Raw genomic sequence first — 27,226 nt, forward strand, 5'->3', positions numbered from 1 at the left:
TTGTGACGCACGGCGTTAATTTGCGTCGTTGTGGAAGGAACGCGTTGGAGCGTCAGTTTCCACCTTTGAATGATCTCGTTTTTAAAATAATTCGAATTCTGTTCAAATAGCGAAAAATAGCGAGTGTGTGTGTGCTTTAATCCAGGAGTATCGGACCATGTGCCATGAAGCTCTGAGAGTCTGCAGCAAGGGGGCAGTTGTCGGTCTGAGAAGTGAAGCTCACTTCTGCGTTCAAAAAACTGCAATCCCCTCGGCTTCCTATGGGGGCTGGTGTCAGAAAGCAGCATTCCCCATAGACCCCCATGTTAAAATCGCCGACTTTACATCCTCAATAAACATGATCAAAGCCTGGTGTCAGAACGTTTTTTCGTCTCAATCGATAGTTTCTACCCCCGCACACACTCTGAGGGGGGTGAATTTTTTTTTAACTCTACCGTTTTACTGTTATTAGGTTAAAACTCTGGCCAATTAGGGCGCGGAAACGTTGAGTGACAGGTCCGAGCAGCTAAGTGGACAGCTGCTTCGAGGCCAGTGGGCGGGTTCTCGGCCGGTCAATCCAACATGGCGCTGTTCAGGCCGCCATATTAGAGTCACAAAAACGACTCCACAAAACCAATGGGTGACGTCACGGACGCTACATCCATTCTTTTTACAGTCTATGGTCTGCAGCAACAACACGTTGTCCAGATGAGTTCCTCTTGTCTGACTGATCACTGGAATCACCTGCTGTAGTTTTCTTTCTGGTTTTAGCTACAGAGTGTTTTTTTTCCTTCTCCCTCCTGCTGTTTGTTCTGCAGCAGCTGCTTCATCATCACCAACTCTTTTTGTAGTGCGGCGGCGGATGAATCAAAGCTCTCGTCGTCTTGGCTGTGATAGTACTACGCTCCGCACGCTGACACTTTACCTCACGTGTATCATTAACCCTGTATGTGTGTGTGTGTGTGTGTGTGTGTGTGTGTGTTACACAGGGAAGCCAGGTCAAGCAGATCCCCACCAAGTACAGCCAGGCCGAGTCCACCAAGTTCCTGGTGCTGACGGTGGTGTCCATCCTGTGCATCGTGGGCGTGCTGCTGGCCTCCACCGTGGTCTACTGCCTCCGCCACCGCTCGCACCACAAGCTCAAGGAGAAGCTCACCAACCTGGGCACGGACGCCGCCGGAGATGCTACCGCCACCTACCAGGTAGGAGGAGTTACTGCACACGGAGATGTTTCTGTTTGGGCCTTTCAGCTGTAAAATGATCTAATGGTTCACAAGAAAACGAGGAAAGATGTTAAAGTTAGAGAGAAAATGAAGGTTACACTGTCACCTATAAATAATAAAAACAAGAATTTATTGTTAGATCGCAGCTCGTTTGTGCTGCAGAATCATATTTTTAAAAACCCAACTTTCACCATATGTGGAAGCCAAAATACAAAACAGCTTTTTTTTTTGCTTCCAAAACATAATGTAATTTCATTATGCTGATAAAATATGCAGATGTTTGCTCTTAGCACAATCAGATGAAGTGAGTCCGGAGACATATTATGCCCCTTTTTCACAAATTAAAATAGTTCCCAGGTGTCTTAAAGACATGTCTGTGACATGCTTCAGTCAAAATCCCCCAAGGATCAAACATCTCAGCTCTTTTCATCCTCTCTAAACAGCTCTGTTCAGAACAGCTGGTTTCAGTGCCTGTCCCTTTAAATGCAAATGAGCCACTGCTCACCAGGCTCCGCCCCCTTCTACCGGTACCAGGTAGGGGTGGTGTTATGCAAATTCGGAAAACTAGCTACATCATAGTCAGACAACTGAGGGAACAGCTCATAAAACCACATTGATTTCAACCTAGGGAGCCTGAACATTACAGATTTTTTGTCAGTTCTCACATTTTGACCAAGACCCAAATATACAGTACAGTATGTTAAAGAGCCTTCAAAAAGTGATATTTCCATAATATGTCCCCTTTAATTTAATATATGGTCTGCAGCACATCTCTCTGGCATAGTGTCAATATATTCCGCAGTGTTATCTCATCATGCTCTCTGGTTTTCCTTTCAATGTAGAATAGATCTGTCCAGTTTATTTTCCAACTCGATCGAGCTCCAGATTCAACATGTGACACTGAGACTGAAACAGGCTGAGCTTGGTTTTTGTAAAGAAAAATGACCTAAATCTTCTTACGATGGCTCTGTTTTATGTTTTATAGAGCATAATGATGATTAATGGTGAATTCATCAAAAACAACTGAAACCTCTTTAGTAATTTTATATATATACTATACAGTGACATCAGGCAAAAGTTTGGGCACCAGAGGTCAAAGTTTCTGTTACAGTAATGTGAACAGTTGAAGAGATCTCCAAAAGACATAAAGTTACAGATGACACATTCCTGTTACATTTTAAACTATATAACTTGTGTTTTTTTATTTCCAAGATGAAAGAAAAGGAGAAGAGCCATAGCAAAGATTCGGCTCCTGGGTTTCCCATTCTTCTGCAGGCTGCTGCTGCTTTGTTTCCATTTTTCACTCTAAAACTGTAGAAAACTAAAAAATAACACACTGATATTGATTAAAATATTGAAAAAGAGTGTTTCATGTTTAACTTTATGTCTTTTGGAGATAATTTCATCTTCCACTTGATGAACTGTTGTTCACATTAACAGACATTTGGACCTCTGGTGCCCAAACTGTTGCATGATGCCACTGTATATCTTCATACAGCGGTGGCCAAAATTACCTGTCATATTTAAGAGGCTTCATTTGTTTTTGATGGATTCACCATTAATCATCATTATGCTCTATAAATATAAAGTATAAAGACCTTTTTTAATTATTAGATTATCAGATTTGCAGCATCTCTGGTTTCATGGCTGGAAAATATTATTGTGGTATCGACTTCCTGGTTTTTATATTATTGTATCGACACGTTAAAACCAGGTTGGTGTCATGTGGTGTGTGTGTGTGTGTGTGTGTCTTTGTGTGTGTGTGTAACGTAACCGCTGCTGTGATTCGGTCAAACATCGTGGATCCAACAGGTTTTCCCTCCTCCAGTCGTTTCCATCCCTCTCTTCCTCTCTTCCTTCCTTCCTCCTGTCACTCTCTGGCTGTAATTATCCTTTGGCCTGAATAGCCGGGTGTGAAATTTAATTTACAGAATCCAATATTAAGTGGTTTTTTGAGCAGAAGAATTAGATTGAGATTTCTCCCTCCCTCCCTCCCTCTCTCTCTCTCTCTGACCTTTTCAGCACCATGTTTTTAAATGAGCGAGTTCCTGTGAGCATTGACTCTATAACGAGCCGCCGCCTCCTCCGTCCCCTAAGTGCTTACGTTTCATGCTCTTCTCCGGGGGAATATGTGTTTTATTTTTTATTTAAACTTGTGAAACAGACGGAGCTGCTGCGTCAGAGCCTCAGACTTGTAAAAAATCCATCATGGTGTCTTTCAGTTGTTGTTTTTTTAATTTTATTTTTAGCGAAACGTGACGTAGCTTCTTACGCTGAGGATTTAAAAGCAGCGAGGCGTCACCGAGACGTCCGACTGTCGACACCAAATATTTACTTTTCCTCAGAGTGAGGAACTTTTTATCTTCACGGTTACTTTCCTCCAAGCGTCTAATTGGAAAATGCTAATTAATTAAAATTCACAGGTAACCATAGCGACCGTGTTTACGCGTTGCTCGTCCGATTGATACGTCGATGACGCTCGACTCTCTCGTCTCCTCCGTCGTCGTCATCGTCTCCGTCGGCGTTCAGCTCCGTCTGAGCCGCGTAGCCTCATCTCTTTGTCAGCACCGAGGGGTTCCCTGGGTGTGTGTGTGTGTGTTTCAATGTGTGTGTGTGTTTCAATGTGTGTGTGTGTGTGTGTGTGTGTGTGTGCAGTCTCTAGGGCTACATGCAATTAAAAGCAGACAGGAAGCGGCAGGCTGCCTGACGGCCGTACTGCTGCAGCTCCTTCATACTGGCTGGCAAACACACACACACACACATGCACACACACACACACACACACATGCACACACACACACACATACATGCAAACACACACACACATGCAAACACACTCATACTGTATATGCATGCACACACTCTCAGGCTCGGCCGACTGCATGTTAATGTTTCTCGCCCTTGGCGCATTTATTTGAGGCCTCGCTTCACACACACACACACACACACACACACACACACACACACACACACACACACAGAAACACACACACACACCCCTCCCCCCCTCCACCTGCAGCAGCTCCCCACCCCCCTCTCCTCCTCCTCTTCTCCTCCACTCCTCCGCTCCCCGGCCTGTCAATCAAACGCTCCCTGTGAAACGGCGAAGCGGGATTGGCCGACGCCGACAAAGGAGGCTTTGATTGACAGGCGTCGACGGAGGAGCGTGCGTGTGCAGCGACGTGTCGGAGTCGGAGCGCCGGGCGGGGGGACGGAGACACTGGGATGTCGACGTGGGAGTCGCCGCCGTCTGATCCCACTTTCAGCTTTTTATTTTTTTCTTCTTTTCCCTCGAAGTCGAAGTGAAGAGACTCTCTGGCAGCTTTTAAAAAATTTTTAACACAGATTTTTTTTTCCACAAATCCAGATTTTTATCTCGAAGATTTATTTATTATCTCATTTAAAGATATTATCATTATCATCATCATCATCGTCATCATCATCATCCAGGCCGTGAAATTTCTTGAAACACGAGAAGCTTTGGAATCTTGTCTCAGATATCTCAACAGATTTGCATATTTTCACAAGTTTCTAAGACTCGAGATGAAATCAAATGACCTGTTTTCTTTATTTTTTTATATATATTTCTCTTCTTTTTCTTCATTTTTGAAGCTGTGCCTTCTCCTCCTCCTCCTCCCTCCTGCTGCTGCTTCCTCCTCGGTTTTCCTCTCACGGGCACGATAACATCATCATCATCTTCATCTTCTTCTTCTTTACGCTGCCGGAGAATAAGTGCAGAACACGTCTCCACTGCATCTCAATTTAGATGAAACAAACAAACAAACAGTAACAGTATCGTTCCTCCTCCTCCTCCTCCTCCTCCTCCTCCTCCTCCTCCTCCTTCTCCTCCTCCTCCTCCTCCTCCATAGTTTTCCTGGTCTGCAGTTTGATAACATCCTCTCACATTCAGACACAGACTGTTTCCGGTCACTGTCGTCCTCCACTGATGTGATTCACTGATCAGTGAAGAGCCATGGAAGTCAAAAAAACGTATAAAACTCATTGACAGTGAATTATTGTAAGAAACTGTGTGAATTTAATGCACATTTATTTAGTTATTCATCAATATCTATCAGCAAATAAAGTAAAATATAAACACAGGCCAGAGGGATTTGTCCCGACCTGGAACCTACATGTGTACGGCTTCAATGCTTTTCTATTGGCTCTGCAGGAAGTGATGTCATGTTGTGTCATTTGATTAATGGATGGAAGTCGTCCACCTCAGTGGAAATTTGAAATATACAAATACATATAATCCTCATAGCTCAACATCCTAAAAACACACAACTAACAACAAACAGACAGGTTTTATGAACTCCTCCATCTCCGACCAGTGAATCATGTTTTCTCAGTGGCGGCCATCTTTTCCTTTCTAAAGATTTAAAACCTGACGTCGTCCACACTGAGTTCATCGTTCACAGTCTCTTTATGCTCTTTGTCTCCTGCACCGGTGAACTCAGCTCTGCTCCGTCATTGATGATTTATTGATTATCAGTTCAGTAAAGTCTTGTCCCTGAACATGGTGGATCAGGTTTTCACCTGCACCTTTATAAAGTTTTGATTTATCTCCTGTATCAGTTCATATATTACAACCGAGTCTTAGGGCCACATTGAGAAAGCTTTTTTTCACAGACTTAGAGAATAAAGTCATAGTTTTAGAAGAAAAAAGTCATAATATTATGAGAATAAAGTCCTAATTTTACAAGAAAAGTCCTAATTTTGCAAGAAAAAAAGTCCTAAGTTTACTAGAAAAAGTCATAATTTTAAGTCATAATATATTAACCTGTTGTTTTTGAGGAGGAAAGTTGTTGAAATGAGGCTGTGGAGCATTTTGTGAAGTTGTACTTCAGTAAAGGTTTCACAAACAAGGAGATACTTACTGTAATCTTTTGGCTCATCAGCACCACATTGTTGTCAGTATCAGGACTTTGGAAAGAATATGCAAGAAAATGCATCTATTCTGCAGAAAGAACCAGGCGGACTTGGATGAAATCGCTGCTTTTTCCTCATAAAATTGCCACTTTATTCTCGTAAAATTATTAGGTAGTTATTACGTAGTATCGTAATCGTAATATATACAAGTGTCGCTATCAGTTTATATGAAATATAATAATAATAGATATAACAGTTTAGTTTTTACCATGACATCATCATCATCATCATCTTTTTTTTTTGCGTTTACAATCCAGACTCTTTGTTTTCAGTAACAGGTTTTTACTCCTCCCCTCCTCCTCCTCCCTCCTCCTCCACCATATTGTACCACGTCCTCCTTCTATCTGTTTGTTTGTTGAGGCTCAGGGGCGACGCACTCGGGTGAAGACCCCGACATTTGTTTTGGTCAGAGCCGTGTAAACAGAGGCGCCCCTGTGGGCCCCCGAGGGCCCCCGATGGGCACGCCCCTGCCCCCCATAAACCCTGCAGCCTCCGTCCTCCCCGTTAGCAGGTTTATTTACAGGGAGGTGGTGGTGGTGGGGGGAGGTGGGGGAGGGGAGGGTAGTTCTGCTTTGGGTGGCACACGCCTCCCGACACCGACTCACCCGCCGTCGCCCCGAGGTGACGCGTGATTGGTGTCGGTCATGTGGCGTCAAGTGGATTCTCTGGCCCAGTGCCCATCAGAGGGGGTTGATGGGAGTTTTTTCTTTTTTTTTTTTTTCTTTTAACCTTTATTCATGTATGCGGGGCGGGGCGGGGTGATGAGGCACACACACACACACACCAACACACACTCTGCTAAAACACACACAGCAGTGAAGTGAATATTTTTCTACTTTCAAGGTAGCTAACCATCTCTTTTTTGTCTCGTCGTTCGGAGCTGTTTTATCGATTCTTCTCTTTTTCCTTCGTGGTTTTTGTGTGAAAGGTTTTTGGGTTTTTTTGATTGTGTCTCAAACCAAAACTGCATTTTTGACTCTCCGTGGATCAATGACGTCTTTTTCTGCCTCTGTGGGTCCGTGCAGGAGCTTGATCGTCCTTTTACATATCAGTTATTTCAGAGCGTTTTTCCGACTCTTCCGTCAGCTTCATCATCGACCTTCTACTTTCCAGACAAGCACTTGTTTTCATTAATTTTTATTGTATTTTAAAATCAATTTTGAGAAGACTTACAGCTTTCTAGACGTGGGCCATCCATCACCGGGAACATCCATCCACCTTTATTTATTTATTGCCAAAGCTGAACTGCTTTTGTTACTGTAGAATGGATGCACCAAACATCTTGATTGCGTTTCATTCATGAGCTCCACGCACGACGTCAGAAAAACAAAAATGAATCCACAAGACACAAACGTCAGATAATATGGATCCTCCTGGAAATGGTGATTTTCCCCCATTTGCTGCATTTAATGTTCAACGTTTGGCAGGAAACTGAAAAAAAAGGATGGAAACGTCCTTGAACACAGAGCAGCCCCTGCAACCATGATGCAACGACGGACAGAAAATTGAATTTCAAAAACTCTGCAGGCAGATTTTAATACAATTCTGAAAATGACCCAGAGCCAGTTGTTTCCCAGAATGAAGGGAATCACTCTTATTAACTCGGACAGTAATGTAAAGCGTCGGCAATTACTGAAAAAAACAAAAACAAAGCAACGGTTTGATGGAGTAGGAATCAGCAAAGTAGGAAAGCTTGTTCCTGTGATACGGTCGGTTCGTTTTCAAACCACAGGAGGTGTCATTTTCCTTTTTTTTACATTTGGACTCGTCTGATCAATAGAAACCTGTTTAAAGTCGGTGCTGCAATCGTTCATTCTGATTGCGAGTGCACAACCTGCAGCAGCTCGCTCTCAGTCAGGGCTGGGCAATTAATCCACAAATAATCTAAACCGACGTTTAGAGCCGACTCCTAAAACACACCACTGGCTGCTGTGTAGTCACATGACCCCGCCACATCCAGTCAGGCCGCTACATGGAGGAAACGTCAAACACCGAGCAGCTTGCACCCAATAAAAAGATAGATAAATCAGTCATTAATCGTAATTGAGGTAAAAAGTTTAGTTAATTGTTCACCACAGCTTCAAGATAAACCAAAAACATATTTACACGACAAATAAAATAATATTTTGACTGGTTAGTTCCATATTTACTGGTTTACTGGTTTTTATTTGTTGCATATTGGACTGAAAACATCCTCAATAGGTGGTTTTCTGCACAGCAGCCTCAGTACAGATCAGTTGTTCATCATCATCATGCACAAAAATACACAATAACAACAATATTGCACAACCCGTTACAAACTTGTGTCAGTGAATAAGAGCAGCAAGGTCTAAAATGCGATTTAAAAAGAAGCAAAAGTAGCAAGGTCTAAAATAAGATTTTAAAAAGGAGGGAGAGACACCGTCACATGATTACAGATATTAAGAGAAGCCAAAATGGCATAAGCACATGATTACTGTGAGTTAAAAAGCCTAATGGCAGCTGGTAAAAAAGACTTGAGGTTCCTCTCAGTTCTACATTTCGGAGGGATTAGCCTGCTGCTGTGTGAGCTCAGTCTGAAGGCCTCAAGGGCATGGCGTGGGTGCCTGTCATTGTTCAGGATGGAGTTTAGTTTCCTCAACATCCTCATGTTTGCAACCTGCTCCACGCTGTCCTGGGGGGTGCCAATTTTGAAGTCGCTCTGCCCAGCGTGGTGAATGTGCAGGTCACAACTTGTCCACCAGAGCGTCGTTTTGGAGTTGTTGGATTGTGTATTTGATGAGTTTGATGAGGGAAAGGCGAAAGTACACAGTACTGTGCGCCTTGTAGAGCTCACATCTCTGTCCCGCCGATCTAAAAACAACATGCACCGACAATTAAAGATAATGAACCAACTCCTAAGACTATAGTAATTATGACAATGGGCCAATTTGCCAAAATGTTGAACTATCCCTTTAATATCGGCTCATCTCAGTTGGAACCTCGTCTGAGGTGCTACTAAAATGGACCAGGTGGGAAAAAAAAAAAAAAAAACCTGAGTTGCGTAACGCTAGTGGAAAAAGGCCTTATTATGCCAGTCTGGTCCTTTTTCCACTGTTTTGCTGAATATATTGTGTAGTTCCTCTTTTAAAAAACAAAGGTGACGTGGACACCTCTGCTCCTCTGCTCTGTCGTGTTCAAACAGAGGCTGTTCTGGCCGCTCTCACCTCCTCCGTCGTATAAATTCACAAATTAAATGAAAAAAGACGTTGTGTCTTCAGAGATGCTGTAAATTTGCGCTGGCGTTTAAACACTCAACATGTCCTGCCTTATATTGTTCCTTTACAGTTCTTTTTTTTGTGTGTGTGTGTGTGTGTGTGTGTCCTCTAATTGGTTCTCGGGGGGGGAGGGAGACGTTTCTTAAGAAGTTTTAATTACATCATAAAAGAATCTGCTGCTGCAGCAAAGTTCACCGTGTGGGCTTTGTTGAAATATGAACGCTGACGATCCTCTGTGTGTGTGTAGTGCTTGTGAGTGTGTGTGTGTATTCTGTTCAGTGCAATGCAATGTGGTGTCCTGGTTGTTGTGTCTCTGAGGCTGTAACTCTGACGCTCAGACAGGAAGTCAGACAAACCGGTGTGGTTAAGAGTCGGGAGAGGAGGATTTATGAGGCCAATATTTAGTCTTTTATTACAGATTTTAAATTGATCCTACAAAAAAACGAGTAGAGAGTTGTGTTGTTTTAAAACACAGTGGAGCTGTCACAATAAAAGCCTGTGTCACGGCGCGGTTGGATTATTATTGGGTGGAGAGAACAAGTTAGAAGTGTAGTAGACGGTTCAATACTCCATTACACTTCATTAGTCCACATACATCAAACAGGCTATAAGATCCATTGGAGTTGTCATTAGGCCAGAAACAGCATCAATTACAGCCCTAATGGGAACTCTCATTACACATTATCCAGTTATCATGCAGCCAACTATTAAAGACGTTACTCATTTGGTACGGAATATTGATTACAATGCGTTTTTTTAATTTATTATTAGTGTTACGAGATAAGAAATGATTTACAAGCTTCAACTGACAGCTCTGTGGATGTTGTAACCATGGAGCAAAGCGATATTATAGACGGTAGAAAACTCTCTGTGGCCGTCAGCAGCAAAATCCATAATCAATCAATCTGAATTTAGCAGTAATGTGATCACATTATATTACACATTATATATATAGCCAATCAGAAGACAGCACTTAACAATAGTCTTGTAATGAATTAGGATATTTGAAATGTTATTTCTGACCGGGGACATTCACGTAACTTGGAACCAACATGATTAGTAGGATCATTAGTTTTTATACAACTGTTGATAATCTTTAATTGATAGTAAATCAATTCCTGTGGTCTCATAATGTGCCATGTGGTTGAATAAATATTCGAAAGTTGATTTGGTCCAACGCTGCTGCAGATAGTGGACGTTTTGTTGGTTTTAAAGGGATAGTTCAACTTCAAATTGGCCCATTGCCATAATAATAGTCATAGCAGTAGGTTTGTTACCTTTAATTGTCGGTGTGAGCTATTTTTAGAACGGCGGAGCAGAGCCGCGAGCTGCTCAGAGCTACGCTACGGAGGCTCATGGGATTTCTTGGTTTCCCTCATCAGACTCATCAAATACACAATCCAACAACTCCACAACGCTCTGGTGGACAAGTTGTGACCTGCACATTCACCACACTATGAGATAATAACACAACGTTACCAGACAGAGTTGTTTTAGAGGTAAATACAGAGACTGCTTGATGGAAAAACTGTCCCCGACGGGAACGTGCATCAGCAGTCTCTGCATTTACCTCTAAAACAACTCTGTGTGGTAACGTTGTGTTATTATCTCATAGCGTGGTGAATTTGCAGCTCACAACTTGTCCACCAGAGCGTTGTGGAGTTGTTGGATTGTGTATTTGATGAGTTTGATGAGGGAAACCAAGAAATCCCATTAGCCTCTGTAGCGTAGCTCTGAGCAGCTCACAGCTCTGCTCCGCCGTTCTAAAAACAGCTTGTACCGACAATTAAAGGTAACGAACCTACTGCTATGACTATAGGGATTATGGCAATGGGCCAATTTGCAAAAAGTTGAACTATCCCTTTAATTTGTGTTGCTAGGTGTCACAATAAGCCATAATTTATCATCTTTTCCAAATGTACAGTCCAGTTATCTCCTCTTAAAAGCTGGAGCTGGTGCCTTCTGGCGTTTTTTTTTTTGTTTTTTTTCATGAGCGACTTAAACAATTAGCAGAATTGTTATTGAATCATTCTTGAGTTCATCCCATAATTTCCCTCAGCTCAGCTCAGGCTTCACATAGTGAAACTGAAACGTCCATAAAATCCAAACTCTATAAATCCAGAGCTGCAGCCAGAATAGAATATGTTCCTCTCCGGCTCAGCGCCTCCTCTAGTGTCTGACTCCTCTCCTCCACATACAGACATGTTTGTGTTTCCCCCCCCCCACCACCACCATCTCCTCCGTCGCCCCCCCTCCCTCCCCAGCACTTTATTAATCCGCACACACATTTATGAGCCTGTGTCCGAGCTCATAGATCAGTGTCAGCGCGGGGATCCAGACTAATGAAGGGCTGCTCACATTACTGCCACCGTCACTCACACACGCCGTCGGTTAATCATCGGCATCGCTCTCATTAAGAAACACAGATTACCTCGGAGATTCAGCCCAGGTCTTCTCTCTTACACACAAACACACACACACACACACACTGATATGTCTGTGATGCATGGCTTCACATTAAAAGGTCAGGTGACATTTATTGTTGTTCTTTAAACTTCACGGTTACGTTGCTCCGCTGTGATGTGATGTGCTGCCGCCTACCCAGGATTACATACTATACTGGATTTACGACGACTGGACGTATTGATCACTAATGTCGTATTAAACGTCAACACAGGGACTGAAGATGTAATCCACTGGTTCCTAGAAATCCTCTTTAGCAGGAGGAGGAGGAGGAGGAGGAGGAGGAGGAGGTCCAGCTCTTCTTTCTTTATTGCTGCATTGCAGAGACTTACAACAGCTCAGGGAGGACGAAAACACAACACAAAACACTTTTATTTTGTATAGTTTCACACACTTTTATTTTGAAAATCCTCCACATGGATCCTCCACAGTGTTGGTCGGTCAGTATCGGTGAAACTGTCAGATAACATTTGCTTCCTGCCTCCATCAGGATGAACGACTCGTGTCTTTACGAGCTGTGACCGTGTGATAACATTTTGATTCATGGCTGCAGACTGTTTGTTAGCTGTTTGCTGGTTGTTTACTACTTAAATATTCACCATACCCATGTTAGGTAAAATCTTTTTTCAGTACAACTTGATCTGACAGTTATTTTTTTTCACTTTAACCCACTTTATTAACACATTGGGCCTCAAAATCCACAAAAATCCACTTTTTGTCCGTTTTATAAAATGACAATATACATATATCGAGAAAAAAAATCTGACGTCTGCCAATCTCATCCCACTTTACACTATAAATATTTTTGTAATATAAAATTAACACTATCATATCTCCAGTTTTATATGCTCAACGTCCAACAAACACTGAGATAAAGTTTCTGTCCTTTCCAGTGAAGTCGCTTTGTTACGGCGCTTTGAAAACGTCACGTGATCTGATCAGGCCAGTGCGGTCGTAGATGCTGGAGGGTTAAATGTTAACAGAGTTTGATGTATTAACGTCTAACCGTATGTTTTTGTTGGTTTTTAGCGCACAGACTGTCCTTTTAACATCATAACAGATATAGCAGTGTTTTTTAGAAATGCCAGATCAAGACAAGGAAATGACTTTGTTGCAGGAAGTTAAAGAGTTGTGTTACAGTTGTATCCCAGTCTCTTTGCCCTTTGTGATCTTCCTCCAACGCGCTGCATGAGTGAAACTCTCTTCAAGGTCTGGTCTCGGTCTTGGTCGAGCTGGACTCAGGATTTTTCAGAGATTTTCATTTTTTTCAAGACCACAGCCTGCTGACACTTTGGTTTATGTGATGTAATTCAACAACTTTAAGATAATTCAAATAGTTCTACTAAAGTATCTGCTTGTGTAACCATCTGAAAAAGTGGGAGGAGACCTCTGTGCTGTGTTCTTCTGTTCAATTACATATGGTATAGATTTTTATATAAGATTATATTTTCTTTTTAGCTGAGGAGGAATAATGTAAATATCAAACCACATGATTATTATGTGGACTGGTACTGAATACAGTGATACAGGTCTGGAAAATGGTCTCGCATTGGTTTGGTCTTGACTCGGTCTCGGGTTAAGTGGTCTTGAGTCTTGACAGTTTTCTCTGACGTATGAATGAAGACGGTGTCAAAAAGTTGTTATTTATCCGGGGACGGGGTTGGTTGCTGCATTTTGTTGACACTATGGAAACTGTCCAGTGCTCAGCAGGTGGAGGTCGTGTGTGTGTTGTGTGTGTGTGTGTGTGTGTGTGTGTGTGTTGTGTTGTGGTAGAAAGGTTTTACTTGTTCATCAGTCACGCCCAGATGTTTGCAGCCAGCTCGTCTCCTAAAAGCCTCTTCTCCTGCCGCAGCTCTGCAGCTCTGCAGCTCTGCAGCTCGGGGCTTGTTGGTGGTTTTATAGCTGCTGATTCACCCACAGGAGCTGAGCCGGTCTGGACTGAAGGTCACAACACGTTAATGAGGCCAGTTGAAAGGATGTAACACACACCACAGTCACAGTCACAGTCACAGCAGCTCATTAAACAAACAACTAGTCACTCTTTACCTTTCCTGCTTTGGCTGCTGCTCAGCCTTTGAACTCAAGCACAGAAAGAAAAAAGCATTAATAATCAGGATATGAATCATGAAGAGTAATTTAAAGGGAAGTTTTTCTATGTGTTTATGATAAAACGGATTATTATGGTTCCAGATGAACTCATCTATAGGTGGAGGAGACAGTAAATCATGTGACCTGAACAAACCAATCATAACGGTTCATCTGTGACGTCAGGGTGTGAGTTTTTAAAGTCCACAACTTCTTGTTGTTAAATCGAACTAATGAAGATTAGCAGTGAAACATAGAGTGATACAGTGACTTTTTTTTTTTTGACTAAAACTCGAATTAGCAGAAATACGTAAATGTCCACTGATGCTGCCAGACAATGACTGTGAGTGTGAATACATGTTAGAGTCTAGACTGTGGTTGATATTGGATTGTGAAGAATATCGCCAACTAATAACTAATATTAGTTATTTTTTTCACTTTAACCTACTTTATTAACATATTGGGCCTCAAAATCCACAAAAATCCACTTTTTGTCTGTTGACAATGACAAAATATATACGTATGTATCGACACCTGTCCATCTCATCCCACTTTTACACTATAAATATTTTTGTAATATAAAATTAACACTATCATATCTCGGTTTTATATGGTCTGTCAACGTCCAACAAAAACTTAGAGAAATCTTACATACTTTAAGTTGTTTTATCCGCTATGTTCAAACGTCAAAGTCAAGTCAAAGTCAAAAACTTTATTTGCCATTTGTGCATACACACATAGGAACTTCTGTGTGGTTGTTCCGAGTCAGGTGGAGAAACACAAGGAAAAACACTTTAAAAAGACTCAAACCTGGGATTAAAAAGAAAGACATACAATTCTCTTAAAGGACCAGAAACCTATATCTGTATATAAATAAAGTGTAGAAATAAAAATAGATGTAAAAACTGCAAAAGTGTAAAAATTCTTTTGTGTTTGAAACTGTAATTAACGGATGGTTCCTCTTCCCTCCTGCAGGAACTCTGCCGGCAGCGGATGGCGGTCAAACCTCCAGCCGAGCGCCCGGAGCCGATCTCCTCCCGGATCAACAGCGTGTCGTCTCAGTTCAGCGACGGCGGTCAGGCCGTCAGCCCGTCGGCGCGGAGCAGCATCTCGTCCTGGAGCGAGGAGCCGGCCCACTCCAACATGGACATCTCCACCGGCCACATGATCCTGGTGAGTTCCCTCACCCGCTCCCGTTGTTGAGACCTTCGAGGACGTCATGGAAATACTGTACTTTCCAGACTATAAGCTGCTACTTTTTTGGGGCTTTGTTGTAAACAAATGCACATGGCTGAGAGGAGCGTAACCAAAACAGCGGAAAAGTGAGCGGACTTGCACAGTTCCCTACTGTCTTTCTGTGTAAATAGACCGAATCGCCTTGTTGTTTACATTCTACTTCCGGGTAACCAGCACGTAATTTGAATGAGATCAATAGTAACGAACGAGAGTTTAGCTATATATCACCGTTTAGACAAATCTGAAATGATTGAAGAAACATTAATATTTCTGTGTGTGTGTTTTGTGTTGCTATGTGTTGTATTTATTCAGTTTGGGGGAAAGCATCAGTGGCTGCAGCTGACAGGGACAGCTAACGGCGGTAGCTAAGCTAACACCAGGACGTCAGCTGTTAAAACCCTCCCGTTGTCGGACACGACACAAAACTACTCCAGTTAGCTCAGTCATGTTGTAACTCAGATATCCGCTGGAGAAAATATTTTTTCATGGAGCGTTTATTGAGTCACTGAGTTATTAAAGTTAAACAGGTAGCTAACCGTTAGCCCGGCTAATCTATGATAACCATGACTAATTACAAAAATGTGCACACATAAATAGTAATGTTTGTCCAATCATTGGTTTTATAGACTTTACAAACATCAGATTAGTCTAAACGGTGATATAGTGACATGAAAAATTAGATAGGCTATATAGCGAAACTCTCGTCCGTCACTATTGTTCTCATGCTGGTTTTCTACCCGGAAGTAGTTGTAAACAACAAGGCGATTCGTCCTATATCTCATGTTACAACATGAAAACCTGCAGCTTATATTCAAGTGCGGCCTATATATGTATTTTCTTTAAAAATTTAGCTGGTGTGGCTTATACTCAGGTGCGCTCAATAGTCCGGAAAGTACGGTAGGCTATGCACGAACTGATAGTGCTAGTGAAAAGAACGGATGTGTTTGAAGGCGATGTGCTGTCTCTGTTGTTTGGACCAGATGGTTTGATAACGAACGGTTTAAAATGACTCGTCCCTTTGTGAGTCAATCATTGCAGCATTAACGTGTGAGTCTTCCTCCTCCATCCTGAGCGTCTGACAGAGGTTGATGAAAATGTTGACCCCGAGTTTTATGGACGGAAAGAAAAAGTCAATTTGAACAAAGACCTCTGAGTCACTTCCCCAGTCGCTCCAACAGGTCTTTGTCAGGGGCTCGTTAACGGCTGTTAAGAAAAGAGGTGAAGGCAGGATTCAGAACGGGAGAGAAAATTGGTTAAAAAAAAAAAAATCAGTGATTAGTGGATTAGATGGACACAAGCAGAGAATCTGACAATCATCACATTTCTCTGGTCGTCATGAAGGAAAAAAAAAAAAACATTAAAGGGATAGTAGCATTTTTTTTAAAGTGGGGTTGTATGATCCACAAATAGCCTCTAAGTACTTTATTGCAGTAGAAGACTCTCTGCACTCCTCCCGTTAGCAACGCCAGCCCATAATAGCCCTGCCCAGAGATTTACAACATACATTGTTGTGAACAGACCCAAAGAAACGGCCTATTTTCACGGCCTAAAAGAGGTTTTACCTGAAAAAAAAATACACAGTTCCATTGTTCGCTATAATATATTTTTTTTCAGCCCTTCAAAGTGCAGGAAAAACACAGTTTTTATTTGGACCAAACCAACTGCTGATCGGCGGGTGCTAACCCTGGGCGGAGGGATACGTGAGTTGGTTAGGTCCAAATAAAAACTGCTTTTTTCCTGCACTTTGAGGGGCTGGAAATTTTTTTATTATAGCGAACAATGGAACTGTATTTTTTTTTCAGGTAAAACCTCTTTTAGGCCACGAAAATAGGCCGTTTCTTTGGGTCCATTCACAACACTGTATGTTGGAAATCTCTGGGCAGGGCTATTATGGGCTGGCGTTGCTAACGGGAGGAGTGCAGAGAGTCTTCTACTGCAATACAATACATACAATAAGACAGACATGTTGTTCTTCTTCCTGTTTCACCTGCTTCTCCAACCATTTATCTATTTAAAAAAAAACATTTCACCTCCATCTCTCACGTGTCGCTCTGCATCTCTATACCACTCACTTCCCTCACACACACACACACACACACACACACACACACACTCTTTCCCCCTCTCATCTCACTGTCTCTCTCATCTTTCTCCCTATGTCTCTGTGTGTGTGTCTCTATGTGTGTGTGTGTGTGTGTGTGTGTGTGTCTGTACATCTCATTACACCCACACTTTCCCGGCTTCTTACCCTCTTCTATCCCGCAGATGAAAATCTCTATTGAACCTCGGTCGCATTTCGTCGAGCGCCATCGTAATTGCAATATATAGCTGTTCACTTCAACCACCCACAGCCGCCACCTCCTCCTCTTCCTCCTCCTCCTCTCCCACCCCCCCCCCCACCTCTCTCTCTCTCTCTATGCATTATGAAGCTGGCGGCGAGATGTGACAGAGCGGCCCTTTTTGATGTGTTCAATAGGCACAAAGATACTAATTACCCCTGAGATTTGCACCAGAGTTGTGTTACAATGGAAAACGTCTCCTGAGCCTCTTCAGCTCTGTTGTTTCACACCGACGCTCCATCCACCGCACAACGTGTTTTCTTTCTTTTTTTCTTTCTTTGGGGGCGAAACCACAACACGACTCCTGAGGTGCTGATTCTGATCTGCCAAGGTCAACCCCCCCCCCATAAAACAAAATGGTAACACTTTATTTGACGCCTATCTCTATAACGCATTATAACCATACTTATAATGCAGTTATAGCACTGTATAACTATAGTTATAAATGATCATAATGCTTTATAACAATAATCATAACACACTATAAAGCATTTTATCTTCACTTATAAGGTCAGGTGTTATAATACGTTATAATTGTTAGTAACTTGCTGACAATGCCCACATCAATAATGCATTATAAATATAAAATGTGTTATAATTGGCTTATAAACATGTATAACTATTATTATAAACACTCATAAATTACCATAAGGCTTTATAACAATAAGCATAACACATCATAGAGCATTTTACAATGGCTCTTAAGGTCAAGTATTATAATAGAGTTATAATGCTCTATGATGTGTTATGCTTATTGTTATAAAGCCTTATTTATGAGTGTTTATAATGATAGTTATACACGTCTATAAGCCAATTATAACACATTATAACTATATTTATAATGCATTATCGATGTGGGCATTGTCAGCGAGTTACTAACAATTATAATCTATTATAATACCTGACCTTATAAGTCAAGATAAAAAGCTTTATAATGTGTTACGATTATTGTTATAAAGCATTATGATCATTTATGAGTGTTTATAACTATAGTTATACAGTGCTATAACTGCATTATAACTCATTATAAGTATGGTTATAATGCGTTATAGAGAAAGGCGTCAAGTAAAGTGTTACCAAAAAAATAAAAAAAAACATATTTTGATTGAGCCTTCTCAGGTATATCGGCTTTGTCTTCCTCGTCCTCCTCCTCCTCCTCCTCCTCGGACGATGAAGCCATCTCAGCGGAGGCGGCGTCACTTGAGAGATAAAGAGGCGGCGAAATGAAGTTTTTTCGCTCATGTTTAGTTAAGTATTCGGTGGGTGAAGAAGCGCTGAAAGTGTTATAATGTAGAGACGGATATGTAAATGCAGCGAGGGATGATGGAGAAGAGACCAAGTGATTAATACGTTTCGCGTAGGTGATGAAGAAGCTGCACTTGAAGGAACTTCAGACCAGGAGGAAACACAGGACGATTCAGTCATTTAAATGTTCACATGTACTCTGATTAGGGTGCGACAGATATGCAATGCTGCTAAAAAAAAGTCTGGTAATCAATAAAAAAAACATTTTTTTTTATGCACTGATCCTTTAAATATGGTTGAGGATGAAAAACCTCAAGTGAATAATGACACACAGTCCTACAGAGTTGTGTTGCGTTCACAGTTCAGCTGTAAAGTCTGAACACACAAACAGTTAAATGGACCATATTAATTAATCAGCAGGCTCTAATTGTGATGTAGTTATAACAAGGTGAGTTCGATCTTTTAGCTCAACCTTATCTCCCAAATTACACTCATTACTTTTTTAAAATTACGCTTCACTTAAATATCTGTGCGTGGTATCTGCACCGATTAGAGACAGGCATCATGGTTATGACATGTGGACTAATGAGGAAGGTAGAGTTAATGTCATTTTATTTATGTCAAACAAATGAACCAAGGCAAATTAATGTGTATAACAAAGATCGGTCACTCAATGTGCTTAACTGAAATAAAAAAAAGGCAGAATAGTAACAGTAAAATCATAATAAGCAGAGTCAACAATCAGAATAAACACAAGCGAAAGCACAAACTTGATCATAGTGATGTGACACCTCAACAATCTCCTCCTGCACTGCAAAAACTCAAAATCTTTCCGAGAATATTTGTCTTATTTCTTGTCAAAATGTCTAATTTCTACTCAATACTAACCTTTTTCCACTTAAAATAAGACCCATCACCTAAAAATGTTGTTGTTTTTAGATCATTTTCACTTGTTTCAAACAAATTTTCACTTGAAATAAGTAGAAAAATCTGCCAGTGAAAGCGAGTTTTTTGTGCTTATAATAAGAAAGAAAAACTTGCTCCGCTATCAGATTTTTCTACTTATTTCAAGTGAAAATCAGCTTGAAAGAAGTAAAAAAGTGTCTTAAAATAAGCTACTTTTTAATGTGATGAGCCTTATTTTAAGTAGAATGAGATTGTTTCGACTAGAAATAAGACAAATATTCTTGGTAAGAGTTTGAGTTTTTGCAGTTTGAAACCTGTACGGCCTTTATGTTTGTTTTCCAGTTCGTTTGAGCTGCTTAAACGTATCAAACCTCAACCACAGAGGAAAAGCAGATCTGTATATTATTGTATAGATGAAGTTGAGAGAAACTCCAGTGACACCGACGTATAAACGATCTGTTCAGATCATCACAGGAGCTCGGTGTCAGTCATCATCACAATTTGATCAGGAGCTAAAGTGATTTATCGGTTTAGCTCCAAATCAAATCAGCTAAACGCCTCGACTTCCCTCCGCCACTCAGAGTGAGAGGAGTTTTTACACAGTCGAGTCAAATCTACTTTTACTGCTCCCATTCTCTGCCTCTTTCTATTTAGAAGTTGGATCATAAACATAAAATGGACCTTAAACACAAACACTCTGGTTTTAATTGCCGCTGTGCCTGATGGAAAAGTGTCCAAATGGAAAACTTCCCGCGCTGACGAGGAGCCGATGGCGTTGTTTAACTCTGAGACCGGAAATAAAAAAAATAAAAATAAAAACTGGGAACGAGCGGCGAGGTTTTATCAGTCACAAGACGCTCGTCAGCTTCACACAGAGTGATGATGTGTGATTGTCAGTTAATGGGAGGAAACGCTCGCTGCAGTTTATATGAGGGAGAGCTGCTGGTGTGTTTCAGGACCCTGGACAGCTCCACACACACACACACACACACAGAAGCTGTGTCTCAGTTCGAGGGGCTACATCCTTCGGAGGAAGCAGTTAAAGAGACATAATCTGCCCCTTTTCCACACATATAATAGTTCCCAGGTGTCTTAAAGACATGTCTGTGACATGCTTTGGTCAAAATCCCTCAAGGATCAAACATCACAGCTCTTTTCATCCTTTCTAAACAGCCCTGTTCAGAACGGCTGGTTTCAGTGCCTGTCCCTTTAAATGCAAATGAGCCGCTGCTCACCAGGCCCCGCCCCCTTCTACAGGTACCAGGTAGGGGTGGTATTATGCAAATTCAAAAACTAATGACATCATTGTCAGACAACAGCTGGTGAAACCACATCGATTTCAACCTCAAGAGCCTGAAAATTACAGATTTTTTTTTTGTCAATTCTCACATTTTGGGGACCAGAAGACAAATTGAAGAGCCTTCAAAAAGTGATATTTCCATAACATGTCCCCTTTAAAGGCAGATGATGTCACATCGTCGTGACAACAAGGTCCATCCCAATCCGAAGGCTTCTCCAAATCTGGGAGGACACACCACACCTGTCCTATCATGGCCGCCCGTATCCCAAGATTCTTTGCGCACCGGTTGTTATTATTAGCCACCTAGCATGCTAGCTATCAGAACGTCGAGGCGGCTCCGCGCTGTAGCCATGGTAACTTCACTCTGCAGCCGGCTTGAAGGCGCGGTCGCCCGCCGAGTAGCGCTACATGCTGGTCGCACAGCCCGAGGCGAGGAGCTGAGGAGCCATTGTAAAAATAAGAGTAAAAAAAGCCGCCACTTTCAAAGGTTTTGACGTCAACTTCTCCATTTATATATAAAAGAGACAAGTGTATATTTTCCTCTCTCAGGCCCAAAGCTCAGAGTGTTTTCTGGGCTCGTGGAGGAAATAAAAACAACCTGCTGCTGCTGAAGAAGTTTAAAAGGCGAAGGAAACTCAAAACTGGAATAACGAGGTTTTTCACAAACCAGTGACGATCTGGTAAACGGCTGTTTAATGTCTCTCGCCGCCCACACGCGTTCCTTTAGTGAAGGTTTTTATGGCTCCACCAGCTTCTTTTCATCCAAACCTCCGTCTTTCATTCATTAACCGTCCTGCAGCTTCGTCTTTTCTTTCGCTCATTTTCTTGTTGCTCTTTTTTTCTCTCTTCTACATTTTCCATCTTGACTGTTTTTTTTTTATTAATTCACTTTAGTTTCTTCTCCAAGTTTTCCCACAGATTCTTTCTTTATCTTCCTTACAGTATATCAATCTTTTGCATTTCTTTCCATTCTTGTTATTCCTCCTTTTCCTTCTCTCCCTCCCTCCTTTGCTTCCTCATTCAGTTTGAACAGTTTCTTCTTGTCTGTCACTTACAAACACATGCAGCTCATCTCAGATTCACATCCTGACGCCACAAAAACAAACCAAACCCACACCCACCAGTCCACATTTGTAAAGGGAAAGACCTTTTTTTTTTTTTTTGGTTGTTGTTATGGCGGAGCAGCAGCAGCATCATCATGGATGAATAATACAAATATTTCAACCCTGTCTTCTTTCTTTTCTCTTGAACAAACTGTTGAGCGGTTAGTAAAAGTCGGAGGCGTCGCCACTGGTGAAAGGAATAACATGTTTGCTGATGAGCTGTGGAGCCCCACCTCTCTCTCCAGTCTCCAACCCCCCCGCCCCCCGAAAAAAAAGAAAATTAATTGCCTTTCGTTAAGAAAAAAAACAGGCAAATTCCATGTCATCATCCACCCACTGATTTTAATTTGAGGAGAAGCAGCTTTCACCATCTTATCTAAGTTAATGTATTACTTAGTCCCATGTGACAAGGACCCAGCAACCTCCCCCCAACCCCCACCCCAAACCAGCACCACATCCTCTCTGCTTGTGTCTTAAGAGGATTAGTCGACTCTATATATAAAGCACATTATCTAGTCTTTTGTTGTCGGCCAGGTTAGTGTTATAGATTATACTGCAGCAGGAGTCTCGTAGGCGATTAGCCGTGCGCCCGGCAACCGCTGTGGCTGTGGCTGTGGTTTGGTTGTGGTTGTGGTGTTTTTTTTGGTTTGATCAGAAACAGAGAGACCGATGCTGCTCAAATAAATATGGAACCAGCAGGAAAATGTATCACGATGTCGATGATTGATCATTGATTGATAAATGATCAGGACAGAATATTGGTGATCAACTACAGTTTTAAAGATGAAAGGCATTTTTTGATTGAAAACTTTATTGAACAACATTTAGACAAGTGTTCAAAAGGATAAAAAAAAAAACACAATAAAGCCCAAAGGCTTGTTGTTTCCATTGTGGTCCTATTTGATGGTAGACGGTACACATGGATTTAAGGAAGACAGGCACACAACTCACTGAAGAGAAAGAACAAATAAAATAGATAAAACAAGAGATTAGGTCCCAAACAGAGACAGCAAAACATAAAGCAGACACACAAACAAACAAACAGTACAATAATAATAAAGGCAAAGTGGAAGCTGAGGTGTATAGCAACCCAAAACATAATAACGGCCAATAACGTAATCATTTTTGGTCATTTTAAATGTAATAAAGCCAATAACGTAATAACTTCTTGCCAATAATGTAATAACATAATAACATTATTGGCTGGTTATTACGTTATTGGCCTATAATTAAGAAAGAAAACTTTTGAAATTGTAATAAATGGAGCCAGTAATGTAATAATATATGTATCACTACACTTTTTTTTTATTTCCAGGGTAGAAGATGTCACAGTTGTGTTGTGTGTCTGTGTCTTATCTAAATTGAGAAACAAACTCCTCCCATGCTTCATGATAAATGTGATTTACTTGGCTGTTTCTCACATGGAGGAAGTACAGGAAACATAGAAGGTTATCAACAACCACATCGAGGTTGTAACACATTGACATCTTCAACCCTGAAAATAAAGAAAAATAAAGGGCAACATATATTATTACATTATAAACACCCATTATTATTATGTTACGTTATATATGGTATACGTTTTGGTGGTTAAGTAAAACAACAGTGATCCATCTTGTAAGATAATGATGATGTTGATGTGTGATGATGCATTTCTGTGCCACAAAACAAAACAAAAACGACATACAGAGAGTGAGCAGCGAAAAAAAGGAGAAAAAAAAGACTAAAACCTCTAAAAGCTCCAACAGGAAGAAAAAGAACATCCAGAACCATCCAGACTGGAGACGAGTTTCCTTTAGTCCTTTTGATGTCTCTTTTTTTTAAAAAAAGACACAGACACCTTCCTTATGTAACGTGTTTACTCCATTATCACTCCTCCAGTCAGGGAACAAGACTCAAATCCATCACTGAGATAAAAGTTTCACAGCTGCAGTTTTAAGTTTTCCACCCGTTAATGCACTAATGTGTCTTTTCACGGTGTCGTATATTCATTATATGTTATTATTATTATCATCATCATTACTGGTGCATTAACAAGGAAGTAGCTCAGTAATGATGCAGCTGGTTGCATGACACTTCATCTACAGACTGGCCATTTTAATCTCATGTGTATTCAGACGGTAAAATATTATTCGATCCCCTGAACCCAGGTTCTCTCAGAAAAAAACAACACTATCTCATTATAAATAGTTATAAATAGTTAAATTTTAATCCAGAGTGTGCGTCCACATCAGACCTCAGGTCAGCAGCTGCAGCGTTCTGACCACGCGGACGAACACACGTCTTGGTTCTTGATGCTCCACCTCAGGAAGCTCTTCCTGCTTCCCCTCCCTGCTGAGTAACAGAATCCCACATTGATTTTTTTTTTTTTTTTTTTTTTTACTCCACACCCTCTTCTCCTCGCTCTCTGTCGATCCAAAATGGCCGCTGCATTACGTCACCTCCCATGCGGCGCCCCATTTTTTTTAATATTGCGCTGCTGTTTTCTTTCTTTTCCTTGCTACAGGTGCGTCAGTCAGAGCCACAATGGCGGCGGCAGCAGCGGCTCAGAGTTGGAGTCTTATGTTGCGTTTTTTTTTTTTATGGAGCACCTTTGGCAGCTGTAAGCCCCCCTCACCACCCCCCACCCCCTCACCCCCTCCCGCAGTAAGGGGATTATTCAGTGTTTGGCCGACACATGGTGCTCTCAGCACCTCCTGATTGGATTGCAATAATCCCTTTACACAGCCTCAAAACCCTATTACTCTGGCATTAGAGAGTGAGAGGAGGGGGGGCAGGTGGGGGGGCATCTGATGTAGGACAGTGTGTGTGCGTGTGTGTTGTAAGACTGCGTTTGTTGCTGTTTTTCTTCTTCATGTTTTGTGCGACTACATGTTTCTTCACTTCTCCAGATTCGTGCTTGTTTGTGTGTAGATTTGTGCGTGTGTGGGTGGACTGTTTTTATGACCTTACAAAAACATTAATTGTGCTTTTAGATGTATGTGCATTTTCCAGTGTGTGTGTGTGTGTGTGTGTGTTTTGAAGGAGTTGGACCTCCTGCTGTTGAGAAGCGGCGGTGTGCAGGTGGAGAGTCGCAGCTCGCCTCGCGGCTTCGTATTACATCATCGCTGCTTTTAGCGGCTCTGAACAAATGCAACGGAGAGATGATACTCTAACAGAGAAGGGCTTGTGTTACACTGTGTGAGTGTGTGTGTGTGTGTGTGAGGAACAACAGCCCTGACCAGCTGCGTTGCCGTGCAGACGTGTACGATAAAAATCACATATATGCGTCGTTGGATCAGGGCTCGTTCCCATTATCCTCGAGGGCCGCGCCGCCTTTTCCATTTTTAACAAACTCCTTCTCATTTTAGCGGAAAGCCATTAGGCCTTTTTTGGAAGCTAATTCTGATTAACATTAGAGCCATTTGTAACTGCCACCATAAATCATCGGCCGAGCCATTTAAAGAACCACACCAGCTCATTTCGTTCCCTCATCCATTACAAACCCATCGCGCCTCCCTCCGTGTTTTGTCTGCAAAAGGCCACTGGGTTTCCAAAAACAAAAGCTACAGCGTGTAGCGCTTGATTATAGCTTATCTGTTAGCCTCAGTGCTAACGACACACTCAAATTCACAATGCCTTCCTCAGTTATAGATAATCTTTTGTCAGAAACAGGCTCGAGTCCATTAGATTTGTCTGTCAGCGTCTCGTTTTAATGTTCGCCACAAAGGAAGCAGAGCTAAGAGTTTCATTGCTCTAAATTCCTGATTACCATGAAGTATCTTGAGTTTCATAACCTTTTTATTGAGATGAGATCTGGTTTTACAGTAAATAAATGAAGAGACATATATATCCAATAAAAAGTTATTTGATTGTTTGGTAACACTTTATACACTATTAAGCATTAGTTAAGCATTAAATACTGAATTCATCATTTATAACACACGAATACTCACTAATATGTAGTTTATAAACAGAATAAAAAATATTTTACTCATCGATAAGCACTAACTGTATTTATAAACTACATACGAATGAGTATTCATATGTTATAAATGAAGAATTCAGTATTTATTAATGCTTAACTAATGCTTTACTTATTATAAAGTGTTACCGATTGTTTTAGTGTGTGTGATTAAGGCGTCCTGATGCAGGGACTCCATCCATCTGCTGCCGTGAGCGGGGTAAAAAACGGCGTCGTCTCTGTTTCCCTCTTCACCTCGGCGGAGCAGCAGATGGCTGTGATTTGCCACTTAGGGAAACTGTAACTACGTTTTAAAAGTTGATGGGCGATCACAGCAGAGAGCTGCAGCGTCTTCGCTTTGACTGACACAATAACTGGTTCCCCCGGCCGTCCATGTGATGCTTTTCACTGAGGTGCAAAACCAACGTCCTGACACACACACACACACGGTTGATTGAAGATGTTTTCTAAGTTCAAATCACAACAGGCCGATGAAGGTTTGTGATTGACGAATCAATTTGAAAGCTTCATCCTGAGAGATGCGGCCGTGTCCATCAGCCGCCTCTCATGACAACAGGCTTCACCAACGGTTCAGTCGAATACAAAGAAGCCTGTTAATGAGCATTATAACACCAGAATGTGTCAGTAATGACTCCTCCTCTCTCCTCTGCTCTCCTCCTTCAGTCCTACATGGAGGATCACCTGAAGAACAAGGACCGGCTGGAGAAGGAGTGGGAGGCGCTGTGTGCCTACCAGGCCGAACCCAACGCCTGCACCGCCGGCATGAAGGACGGCAACGCCAAGAAGAACCGCTCCGCTGCTGTGGTGGCATGTAAGCAATCAAACCTCTATTGATTATTCAATTCAAATTCAATTCAAACAACTTTATTAATCCCACAAGGGGCAATTAGTTTTGAGCAGCAGGTTGCCGTGGTTTATATAGCCTACATGGCCCACAATAAATAGTCAATACAACACATCAGACAACATGGAGCTTAGAATGGATAATAAATATAAAAGCTTGTGATAGCCTACTGTATAAGTAAAAATAATTTACTATTTATTAACTCTATCTATCTATCTATCTATCTATCTATCTATCTATCTATCTATCTATCTATCTATCTATCTATCTATCTATCTATCTATCTATCTATCTATCTATCTATCTATCTATCTATCTATCTATCTATCTATCTATCTATCAACCCTTTATTGGGGCAATTAGAAAATAAT

The 27,226-nt window shown here is 41.5% G+C and overlaps 2 protein-coding genes across 2 annotated transcripts in view; both read left to right on the plus strand.

Moving 5' to 3' along the window:
- Nucleotides 1-27,226, plus strand: part of retreg1 (reticulophagy regulator 1) — a 332,731-nt gene that overhangs the window by 263,874 nt on the left and 41,631 nt on the right. The gene's annotated exons all lie outside the window — the stretch shown is intronic.
- Nucleotides 1-27,226, plus strand: part of LOC311000094 (receptor-type tyrosine-protein phosphatase N2-like) — a gene marked incomplete at both ends in the record, with an annotated part of 265,882 nt that overhangs the window by 203,960 nt on the left and 34,696 nt on the right. The window contains 3 exons of the mRNA XM_083990729.1: nt 969-1,181; nt 14,894-15,091; nt 26,675-26,822. Of these exons, the coding sequence (XP_083846855.1) occupies nt 969-1,181; nt 14,894-15,091; nt 26,675-26,822 (559 nt within the window). The remainder of the gene's footprint in view (nt 1-968; nt 1,182-14,893; nt 15,092-26,674; nt 26,823-27,226) is intronic.

The sequence above is a fragment of the Trachurus trachurus genome, assembly GCF_905171665.1.
Source record: "Trachurus trachurus genome assembly, chromosome: 17".
NCBI lineage: Eukaryota > Metazoa > Chordata > Actinopteri > Carangiformes > Carangidae > Trachurus > Trachurus trachurus.